At 39.2% G+C, this 12,493-nt stretch overlaps 1 protein-coding gene across 1 annotated transcript in view; it reads left to right on the plus strand.

Annotated features, from left to right (window-relative positions):
* The window catches only part of tox3 (TOX high mobility group box family member 3), a 48,731-nt gene that overhangs the window by 21,655 nt on the left and 14,583 nt on the right, over window positions 1–12,493 (plus strand). Inside the window, exon 2 of the mRNA XM_008405560.2 lies at window positions 4,390–4,455. Coding sequence (XP_008403782.1) covers window positions 4,390–4,455 — 66 coding nt within the window. The remainder of the gene's footprint in view (window positions 1–4,389; window positions 4,456–12,493) is intronic.

Here is a 12,493-nt window from a genome sequence, read left to right on the forward strand (position 1 = left end):
GGGAGTTTGTATGCATGGAATGAGCTATAAGAGGCTCTTCAGGCATGGATTGTGCTGCTCTTTGTTGTCCAGTTCATGTTTACTGATAGGATCTGTGTGGTTACTCCATCATATTGAGGGTGAGATGGGGTCGTGTTGGTGCAATATTGCGTTCGCCCTGAGGTTGAAATAATTTTGTTTGCTGTAATAGCTGTAAAACACCTTATTTCCCACTGGACATGCTTTCATACAAATATTTCTGTGCAGGGATTGATWAAAAAAAAACAAAAAAACAGAGCATCAAAACCGCTCCAGCTGTAGTCAGAAACAAAAAAACAACAACTAATAAATCTGTAACTTTAGATTGCACCTGCTCTGTCTGATAATGAATGACTGATGGTTTTGCAGTGATTCAGTGGTTGTGCATGATATTTTGAGTAGGAAAAAAAATATAATTTTCAGTGGATTTGAAGAAAAACCTAGAAATGTATATTCATGTCTTTCACTGCGCGGCTGCTTGGTTTATTCACTCTTGTCTGTGTGCGTGTGTGTGTGTGTGTGTGTGTGTGCGTGTGCGTGTGTGTGTGTGAGAGAGATCATGCAGACACTGGAGTCTTTTCACATCAGGATCAGCGTCCATGTAAGCTCTTAATTCTCTCGTCTTAAACAGTTATAGAAGAAATGTGCTGCTGGTGCAGAAAGAGAAATAAAAACACTGACTGCCTGGCATTTGCTCGGCCATGTAGCCACGTCTGTCTCTCGGCTCGGCTCATTTTACAGAGAGCCTTTAGCTGCGAATCCACTCTGTTAATAAAAGCCTTAAAGCGCCACTTTTCTATGGCTTCACTGGGATTCTCCTCTGCCAGAACAAGCAAATCAAAGCAAGAATGTGACATTTTGTTTTGTTTTTGGAGCAGTTTCTTTTTTCTCTCAGTGCAAATCCTTGGATTTGTTCAAAATGTCCATTTGCAAAGCTTCTTCCAAGTTGGCGTACATGCCGTTGTTTGGCCCCTTGCATGGCAGCCGGCGCTCTCATCTAGCTCGTCACATCATTTTAATTACAGAGCCTTCATTGTCTGCGCTGACCCATTTTAGCGTCAGCTGCACAGACCCTCCAATCACACTTAATTTCTTCTGGCATTTGACTCAATCGGCATTGCTGCAAACATGAGCTCCAAGTGCCCCTCTCTCCGCCCCCCAACCCTCACCAGAAAGGAACTGGGAATAACAACAACAATCTCCGCTGCCTGCTCTCATTGCTGCGGTGGCCGGACCTACATGGAGTGAGCTCTTTAAGATTGATAGCAGTGGCAGGGGACATTTCCTAGGATGTTAGTCACCGTTCTCCAAGGAGATTGGGAGCTGCTCTTAAACAATCTTTGCAACACAGTAAAATATGACTCACAGAGACGGAGCCCAGGGAGATTCACATCGCTAATTGGCACTTGGACTTAACTTGATTGTGTTTTCTCTAATGAAGCTAATGAGATTTGGATCAATGTCCATGCTTGCAATGTGTAAATTAGCCAGATCTCTTAATATGATGTTTGTTGGTAATGACTCATCACTTTTTGATTTAGACACATGGATATCTGTAAGGTTGTCATCTGCAGAACTCAGTGGTGTGTAGCATGATAAGTAATTTAGCCGATTATCTGTGGCAGTTAATGTGATCATCAAATGTGATGGTAAAGCTTCAGCGTAACCCCCCCTCCCCAGCTCCCTAATCAGTTGAAAAATGCTCTTTTCCAGATTTTGTACAGTGTCATTCCTCCTCTAAATATATGTGCAGTAACATCTGAAGGATTTTGTTCTCGGCTCACCAGACTGCATTCTCCAAGTATGTCATTTACTGGTCCAGATGTTCTTCAGCAAACTTTATATGAGGATCTGCATTGTTTTCAGCAGTGGTGCCTTGTGATTTGAGTTTGGGATTCAGGCTTATTGAAACCATAGCTCTAATGTAAAATCAGCGATTACAACTTTCCCAAATGCTGCATTTATAAGTGCCCGTCCCAAGTATAAGAGCTTGTCGCTCCAACGCCGGAATAAGACGCTGACATCTCCTCTCATGGCTGGAGGTGATGTCATATATTTCAGCCATAGCTGAAATATATAAATATATCTGTTCCAAGTTTTTACATTTGTCGCCACCATGATTTTTAATGACTTATCACATGAAAAAGCTTATTCACATGGGATTTTAATTGCATTTCTTATTTAATGGAAACAATGCATGTGTTTTTTCGACATTAGCAGAATATTGAAAAAGCTTTTGCGCACATTTGCAATGGAAACGCAGCTACTATTTAGTAATATTACTCATTGTTGTCATGAAAAAACAGTTTCTGTTACTTGCAGGTTCCTCTGAAGCTCTCTGTAAGTAGCTATTCTCTGGTTATTCTGCTATTTTGCTCCTCTGTGAGACATTTTTGCAAGGAGCACCTGCTCATAGCTGGTTCATGATGAAATGATGATCTTTCCCCTTCTGAGTAATGGATTCAACAGAGTGCAGTGTAACATAGGTTTATTTTTGTTTTGACTTCTTGTTACTGGCATCGGTTGTGAACGGTTTGCAGCTTCATCAAAAAATATTTACTGAGAAAAATGTTGACAAATGTTTACTTCACCGGCTGTGTGTGAAGCCGACAAAAGGAAGACTACAGTTAGCTAATCCCTGCTTCATTGTGAGGACTGTCTTCGTTTTATCTGCAAAGTGTTTAACATGAGACATTGTCAGCTCCCTTTTCGAAACTGTACTCACAGCACCAGATGAAGCAGGGCCTGGCCTGAATGTAGCCTTATCTTGTTCTAAATCAGAACAATTTTCCTAGTGCGTGCTTGAAGAGAGAGGGATATCTCTGGGACTTTAATTTATTATCTAAAAGAAGACGAGGAACAGAGAAGCACTTCCAAGATAAGGCCACGGTAAGGTTAATTACCAGCCGAGTGGCTGACGTAACCCAGCCATGTCATGTCTCCAAGTTACACACAGCTGGGCAGTGAAGGAGTTTTAGTGGTTGACAGATGTTTCTCATTGCAGCCATACACTTTTTCTGTTTGAACATTTTGATAGAAACTATGTAAACCCTGGTTTTTAAGTCAGATGTAGTTCAGTGGGGAAGCTTCGGGCTAATGTGGCACCAGAGGCCCGAGCGGGTTCGAACCACCTGCTCCAATAACGACAAACAGAGCTCATGGCGCCTCTACTCGTTGTTGCGTAGCACAGTTAACACTTCTGCAGACTTCCTACTCTCTCTCCAGGGCATAGACTAATTAATGGATAACATTCGCAGCTGATTAGCAGCGCTTCTTTCTGTAATTACATTCTCATACTAACCACTCATAAGAAAGGGCGTGTAGAATAAAACCCACAATGCTCATTAAAATGTTCTCTCATTTAGATCTTAGTTTGTTGCCATTGTTGTTTGGTGAATATTCTGATGAGGAGTGTTTTGAACTTGCCGCCATCCACTGTTTTTAAGTGAGTTTGTAATAAGTTTGTAATAAATGCACAGAATTTTTATTAAAATGCCGTCCTCAGTCGAATCTCATCAAGATGTAGCCTCGCCACAATTCTGTCCTCCCTGAGTTGTGCAGACTGTTTGCTCTCCTCACTCTTTCAGAGGTGCATTGTGCTCCTGGGCCCAGCTGCTAGCCCATAATTCTTCATTCTATGTCCCATTGTTTCTACCTGTCAGCGCAGTCGTGTCTCAGAAGAAACAAAGTGGCTACCATTTTGCCAGCAGGCTATGTGTGGGCTGGGGGAGGCGGGGACGTGTTGTTGGAAACATGTTATTTCTTTCCAAACTGCAGGGTTTTAATAGCTTATCAGTTGCCTTAAATACTACCTAATCTCTACAGAGTGGGACGCACAAACTCTCTATTGTTTCCCACACATTTATATGAGCCATGTAGGCACCGGAGTAAAATTTTTTACTGCAGAAAGTCTGCAAGAGAATGATGCGAGTTAAATAAAAAGGTAAACCCAGCTGTCACTGACCAACAGTGTACCCCTCCCACAATAAACACACCCTCCACCTCTTTATTTCCCTCTAGTATCTCTCCTCCCATAGGTTATTTGAAGTTAATAACCTGCCACTGTATCCTGATACTTGGCTTTGTGATGCAAACATATCCTTAATTGCCATCCCATAAGAGCTGAATAGCCAGAGCAGATTCTCATTACGCTGGCTTGAATTGGCCAGGCCTCTCTCATGCTCCTCACCGTGCAACAATAACAGCAAAGTGGCAGGATGCGACTGTGCAGGTGGAGGAAAGGGTTAATGCAAACGTTCAAAGTGTGACAGTTTGCGTGAGTGACAGACGTCTGTTGAGAGAATGGGGTTGCCCACTCAACCCACTGGAAGCCACTGACTGATTGTGTTTTCTTTTTCTTCTTATTTATAGTTCCAGAATAACAACAACTACATGAACATGGCCGAAGCGAATGGCGCACTTCTCACTGCTGGGGATGTGAGTACACTTTCCTTTCCTTTTGTGCAAATGTCCTTTGAAATAAGTCTGTGCAAAGACAATTAAATGTGCATTTTGATTTCACAGGAAACACAATCAACCAAAAAATGTATATTACTCATATTAGTTGGACTCATTCTGCCTTTTCTCCATAAATGGGGGGGTTTTCTTTATGTAATTTTCATAAATTACATCATGTTAATTTTAAGTCAGAGACTTTATGGCCAATTTATTGTAATTGATACCTGCCAAAATAGATTTCAGCTGGTTCTAATTTTGTTTCAAGAAAAACTGAATTTATTCCCTATAGATACATTTAAATTTGACCTGTTTTAAAGATAAACATTTTTACCAAAATAAAGCAGTGAAAACAACGCAAAGTTACAGAGATGTCACTCTACATCAGCAAACCATCTACAACTAAGTTGGCATTTATTCTATAACTGTTTAAGTAAAATCCTCCACTTACTGCAAGAAGGTTTTATAAATGAAGCTAATCTAAGACGAATAACAGCAAATCTCATTTACACCTCACCACACAGACTGTACCTCACTAACTTGCTGTTTTTTCATTTGCAGCCCTGAAAGTGTGAAGTGTAAACAAGATGTACACAAAAATACAATTCTTTGCTCAGCTTAATATTGAATAGAAAAAAAATCTTGAAATATGTTGGACTATTAAACCATTAATTAATTTTTTTTACTATATAATCTATCATTAACTGTATTAGAACACATTGTGTGTATGAGAGAGAAAGAGAACAATCACAGTTAAGGAATATTTCAAAATAGAGACAAAATTACTACAAAGTTAAAATGAAGTGGTTTTTAGCATTGTACATTAGCGATTAGCATGATCCTTTGGCTATTCCTTGTAGAGTTAGTTGTGCCTTACCGAAAATGTGAATTTCAAACTCATGGCGATATTTTGTAATTCAGTGTATCACATAATTTATAAAACTGACTTACAAAATATGTTCCGAGCCAAATGATCAAACTCATAATAAAAAGAGGATGCAAGCTAACACTACCTTATTAAAATTCTCACCGAAAAGATTGTCAGTAAAAGCGATTTGTAAATGTACTAGAGACCTTTGCAGCTTTGAATAACAATCTGTTTGAAATAAAAAATATATGTTGTTACACTTGTTTTTACTTAAGCGAAGTTCTAACATTAGCGCAGCTTTCTGAGGAGATATTAGTCTGCGGTGAGGACGCAATCACTCAAACGCATTTGAACCTACAGACACATTAGATGCTGTGTTGCACTGAAAAAAATATCTTCTCTGTTTTCATGATCAGATTGGATTTGCAGTTGAATTTTTAAAAATAATATATGCAGGCCCTTTTCAGTGGTATAAGACATTAGAAAAAAGAAAAAAAAAAAAAAAGGTTTTCTAGGTGCAATAAATATACAAATTCCAGGAAATTTGAGTAAAGTAACCGATTACCATTCATTTTATAATTGATTAGCTCTGCTATTAACATATTTGACCCACATGTAGCAATTTTAATTCCAAATGTGACCACCAGTTGGCCCCTATATCCTTGTAAAATGATAGAATCATACTGCTGCGTGTTCTTAAATACATACAGGAGTTTGCGGCAATGAAAAGATGAGCCAGTCTCATCCTACATTTTGGTGTGAGGAGGTAACTGTTTTGTGATCTCGCTATAAATGCACCCCGTATCCCTAGCTTTCTGAGATAATGCTGCGTCTTCCTAACACCTGCTTCTTTTCCTCTTTGTTGAGCTATAATAAAGGAGCAAAAAGACATTCCCCAGTCATATCACCATCTGAGTAGCTCTATCTGTTGGCACTTACAAAAAGTGACATGATTTTGCTTTAGAGTTGCAGGAATAATACTGTAACATTCTTCTAGTGATTCTATGGAAGTCTATTGCTGCCTCTGTGAGTTGTAGTGGAACTAACAGTGGGCTAAATTTACCCATTTTATTCCCCCTCCGCCCACTCCGGTGCCCTGTCATTAGAGACAAGAGTACCAAAAATACCCGTCGTCCTCTGTGGCTCAAGCGGTTCAATCTCATTCAGAGATTGATCTGGCTTCACAAACCACAGCAAAGCAGCATCGCACCGCTCCAAAATACAGAGATAGATGTCATTGTTAACCTCATTGTTTTCATTCATGTCAACTGGGCAGCAGAAATGCAACTGTGACACACAAGACCAAGCAGCTACACACACACAAACACACACGGCGCAGAGCATGCGACCTTGTGTTCATAAAGTGGCCTTCTCACAAAGCCACAGAGCATTATAGAAGAAGTCTAATTTCCCCCCACATTTACGCTTACTGGGCATATCTCCTGCATCCACGGGCCGCGTAGGCCCGATGCAGCGGGGAGCACATCGACACAGTCTGCTTGGAGAGCGTTCAGCCCCCAGCTGCGAGGGGAAGAGGGGCTTTCAGGGGATCCTTGATGCAAACAGTCCAACTCATTTGCATTTAATCAAAAGGAACAACTGTTTCCAGTGTTGGGGCACAGATGGTATTGTGCATTTAAAAGAAAGAAAGAGGGAGACAAAGTCATAAACATAGATCGTTATTCCTGACATTGAAGTTTTCTGTTGTGTGCTGCAGTGTGAGCTTTTGCCTTATATGTGACTGGATGTGCACTGGAAATGAAGGATCCTTCATTACTGCTCTATGATAAATAGAAATACTTTTACTGGATCAAATGGTATGATGAGATGTATATGTATGTCTTTATTGAAAAGGCCTTTAATAAAAAAAACAACACATTGTGTTCATAATTTACATAACGCTATCTTTGGCAAAAATGGTTCAACTATTTCATAAACACAATTTTGTAAAGTTTTAGTCTTTATCCGAAGTTTACACGCACTGTAAAAAATAATTAAAATCCGAAACTTCTCTTGGGTGAGTTAAAATTTGCTAAATGCCAGAAAACATAGCAAGAACATTTTAAAAATATTTTTTGTGACTTACTTCGAATTCAAACTTTATTACACATTTGCTCAGAATCAGGGATAATTATATATTAAATTGAATGTGTTGGGTCAAATGTTTTGAGTATAATTGTTGTGTAAACAGATGAAGCATCTTAAAATTGTTCTCAAGTATGTACCAGCCTTGTGCCCCATAGTTGGTTTCCAAATCCCTCATCATCTGTGCTTTCCCTCTTTGTTTAAAGAAATTTCAGTCATTCTTCATGTAAACTCTTGAGTTTGAAAGCATTAATGAATAAATCTCTGACGCATTATTTCTCTCATTAAAATGGCATTTAGCAAATGGAATTAGTTTAGGTAATTCTAAATGACAAAATGAGAAGTTTAATTTTATTTAACGAAAGAAAACAGTGAGAAAAGAGCGCGTATGTATTTTTTGTATGTAAACTTGTGGTTTCAACTGTAAAAACTGATAGAGACACGCCCCAAAAGACTCGCAGCTACAGTATAATTGCAGTGGAAGGTAGTTCTGCGAAGTATTGACTCAGAGGGGCTGAATACAAATGCTGCACACCAAGTTAAATAGAAACCTGTTTATTCTCATCTGCTGTTTGCACAGTGTGTATAGTAAATCTCATGCTGTATATATTGCTCTGACAAGAAGCTTCTACTTCAGAACAGCAGCCCTTTATTTGCTGTGTTTGGATGGCCAGTGTATCATTTACCTTATGCACTTAGASGATGAGATAAGATGACCTTGGTGTGCCTGGTAAAGCTCACATCCTAGCAGGGAAAGGTTGACTGCCTCCCTCAGGGAAAAGGGATACTGTACACTGCGATTGTGTTCCACTCAGATGCATCACTTTACTCTTGCAATCAAATTAGAGTCATGTAATGAGCTATAAATATGTAGAAATGGACTACAAATGATCCAAATTTGAAATAATGCTGATTAGGGGTGCCATGCCTGATGTTGTCATTTGAGGAGCTCCACTCTGCCTGTCTAGATATTCGAAACTGGATCTTCAACCCCGCCTGTATTGATTCCGAGGCCTATTATAGGCAGTAATTGCATGCTGCTGCCTTTAACAAGTCTTGGTTATTGCATCTGTGAATTGGATTACTWCGTTTATTGAGGGACTGGGACTATTGCCTGAAAAGCCTTTTCTTGCTCTTTGTCCTGTTATTGAAAAAGGTATCATGCCATCACCATAAAAAAACACTGGGAAGGCATTATTAACGGTTTYTCCCATCTGTTTTCTTCTGTTTTTTTAATGTTTCATTAAGTTTATAACAAGTAATATTAAAKGGGATGTTTTATGCAAAATTGATATTTTGCACATTTTTTTTAATACTTTTATTTGAGTCGGCCTTTAAAAAACATCCTAGCTGTTTTTCAGCAAAAAGTTACTTTTTTTATGTCTGGAAAATTTGCTGTTTCAAAAACCTATCGATTGTTAAGTCACAACCGACAGGCACTGTGCTGTTACCTAGCAACCCCAGTCAAGCCCAGCCCGTCACCTAGCAACCCCAAGCTGAGCTCCATAACATTTGGACWGCTGGGTTTACCCCTTTTTGCACTGTGCAGCGGCTGSTGGAAAACACAAGTGGTTCGCTGTTGATTTACCGTACAGAAACCACGCTGTATTCTTGTTGGTTGTGCATGAGGCTTTACTAATGCTTTTCAAAGATGTACAAYTGCATATTTGCACATTTTTTTGCAGCCATTTTCATGTTCAAGTGTAAACATTGAGTTGGGGCCAGCAGCAGCTTCTTTGCTTMTTTGKATTTAAAGTGACAGTATAACAGCAGACATTTATAACACAGAAACTGACTAATAAAATAAAGTTTTTTTGTAAAGAAACCTAAAACTGAAATTATTGATGTTTCAAGTGAAATAGTRTTACCAAATCAAAATGATGTGGAGCAAAGTCTTTGAAACTGTAGAACATTTTTGCTTTATTTTTCTTGTTTATTCCCAATGTTTTAATTTGAAATACAAATATTTTGGTGACACCAACATGTATATATTTTTCATTTGTTTACATTTTACTGAGGTATATCTATGTAATCCCAGAGAGAAATTTATCTACAGGTAAAAATATTGAAAAAAGAATTCAGACAAAAAAATATATATATAACGTTAACAAGCAAACTTCAACAACACACTACTTATAACTAAATCTGTTTTTTCCAACAGGTCTTTAAATAAATAAATCTTGCATATTTTTTATACAGTATCTGTGTTGGTTTTGCTGACACAGAGACAGTTACCACCAAGAACAGACAAGTGGGTATTTCCCACACAACTGTTTAGGATGCTCCCTCCCACAGGGGTAAATCAGGCCTCTCTGTTACATGCCCTGCTCTGCCCTCATACAACCAAACTCTGGCTGGCGGCGCATACACACACCCACACACACACACACCCACACACATCCACATACACACTACTACTCTCTCTGTTGTGTTCCCTCTTGCCCACCCCTTAACATGTACATGCCTGCACACCCAAAAGCCAGCATCTGACTTGGCACTTAGCTGGGCTGAGCCTTTCAGAACAATTTAAATGGATAATCAGGCTGGTGATGCAAAGAAAGTGGATTGTGCATCTCTTAATCTCCAAACAGAGCTCCCTAAGCTGCTCCTGGTGCAGAATTAGACTGGCTTTATGCAAAATGACACCAGACAGTGTGTGACACTGTAACACTCTGTGGGTTCCAGTAAAATCTGGCACCTCTACCCTGGGGAGAAGGCTTTCTCAACACAGACAGCTGACATCTTCCATAACCCCCCATATGAGACACAAACTCCATGTCTCTATTATCGGTGCCCCTGGTGTAGATGTTAATTTGCATCATCATTAGCARTGAGAGGAGAAGCACACAAGCACGGYCTTTGATACTGATCTTGCTCCGTCCGCCCTCCCCCACTGTAATATTTTGTTTCCCTCTGTCCTTCTCCATCGTCTTCCTCTGTGTTTTAGAAGACAGTAAACGCTAGCAGTCTTCTGCACTGGGTAAACATCTGTGTTATACTTAAAGGTCGCTGTCATGCTTGTGTTGTTATCTTTCAAAAGTGGCTCCGACCTCAGCCAACTTTCATCTTTGACATTTGTCTAAAATCTCACGGTTAAGTTCATGACTTTATAGCACACCTATCCATATACTATCCATTATCAGATATTGATCCATTCCAATTTATCTTATGTAATGTAACTCTACAGGAAATCCTAGATCATTAATGGCATATGTGAGCAATTTTTTACCAAATACTTTTGTACYCTCACTTGAGGAGTTTGTTTACTTTTACTTGAGTGAAAATATGTTGAAATGGTATTAAAAAAAAATCAGTCTATGTATGTTAGAAAGATGTAGCCTAAAAGACTATGGTTTAGTTCTAAGTTCATATACAGTCATAGTTTTATATCTGGCTGCCGAGCACTCAGCAAGCCTGAAAGAAAGCATGCAGTTTTCTGTTGGAGTTATTGAAGTGCTGTTCAGCTGTCTTCATATTGCTGCATGATATGATCCAGATGAGACTGGAACCAGATCCAACGGCTGACCCTGCTCCATGTGGGAARCTGAAAATGTTGAACAAAGACTGAAGATGGGTGATTTCTGATGTTTTCCATTTGCTACTGGAAATGTCTCCCATGATTCAAGACATTTTGGTTTGGTTTAGACTTAAAACATTTGCTAAAGTGCATTCTGCTGAACACCTGCTGTAAGCTACAATCAGTTTTCTCTTTCTTGTAATCAACCAAAAGGAAACTATGCAAGAACAAAGCAGTGACAGTATTAACTCAGTATTGAAAGTGTTTATTATTGATAAGAACCTAACATTTTCTGTGCTCCCCAAAATCACTATGAATTTGAATCTGGCTTCCTGTGGAAAGAGAACCAATTCTTTAGCCCAGAGGGAAGAAATATAAAGTGGCACACAAACAGTCATGGAGCAGGGGGAGACACTGAAAAGGGAAGCGTAACACTCTTATTAGCTCTGCCTTCCTCAGTTTTTGTAAAGACAGCTGCCCTGAGTAGACAATGAATTAGTTTCAAGTGTCAATGTGCGAAAGCAAGCCAGGGGAACATTAATACTCCCTAATCAAGGTCTGTGTTGGCATATTCTCTTCCTTGTCTCCCTTCTGTTATTCCACCCCTTACCAGACAAAGAAAGGCAGAGCAGAGAAAAACTGGATTGTTCAAGTTATGTCTGCTGACTAATGTTAAAGTGTTTAATACAGCTCATGTTTTTGAGTGAAAACCCTTTATATATGCAGGGCTTTATTTGCATTTACATAATTGCTAAACCTGCAATGCATAATAAAGTACTTGGATTTAAACGCCACCAAGGCTTAGAAAAATGTAATACATTCTTGTGAGAGTTGCATTCAGGTGTGTGTAAAGGTGAGTCAACAGAAGGATGGATGTGCAAATAGCTATAATCCAAGATTATTTTGTTGGCCAAATGGTTTCACACCTGAATTCCTCTGAAATTTAAATATATGATGAGTAGTGAAGACGGGCTTCTGTGAGACAAGCTAAGTTCACAGTTTTCCTTTCAAAGTCTGAAATCAAGAAATATGTAAAAAATAAAATAAAAACGAGGGAACGTGGCTCAYTTGAGAACAAAAATGATGACATTATCTGGAACACTGAACATGGACCTCAGTGCATAAACTAGTGGCCACCCAAGGAAAAGGAAGCAGAAAGGTCTATAGTTCAGTTTATGTTCATAAAGTAAAGGCTTCCAAGTTAATTTAACCAATGAGGTGGAAGAAGTTAMGTGAAATGCTGCCTGAGTGCAGTTGTTTGGAGACTTAAAAAACAGGCACCCTGTTGAGGGATTTAAAAGTTTCCCTTTACTCCAGASCAGTAGCAAATGGACGTTGTGACAAGAATTTTACTTTGAAATTAAATCTGGCACCATTTAGATTGAGGCATTTCTCTGCTCCAGTTCTTTCCAGCATTATTCTGACATACACAGCCATCAACTCTCCAGTGTCACCAAATTATAATAGTAAGCAATGTGTACGTCTACAGTCATTTTCTAACAACATTTTGTTTGTCCCCAAGACCCCCTTAGGCTAATACTACTTGTATT

Source organism: Poecilia reticulata, linkage group LG3 (genome assembly GCF_000633615.1).
Source record: "Poecilia reticulata strain Guanapo linkage group LG3, Guppy_female_1.0+MT, whole genome shotgun sequence".
In the NCBI taxonomy this organism is placed as follows: Eukaryota; Metazoa; Chordata; class Actinopteri; order Cyprinodontiformes; family Poeciliidae; genus Poecilia; species Poecilia reticulata.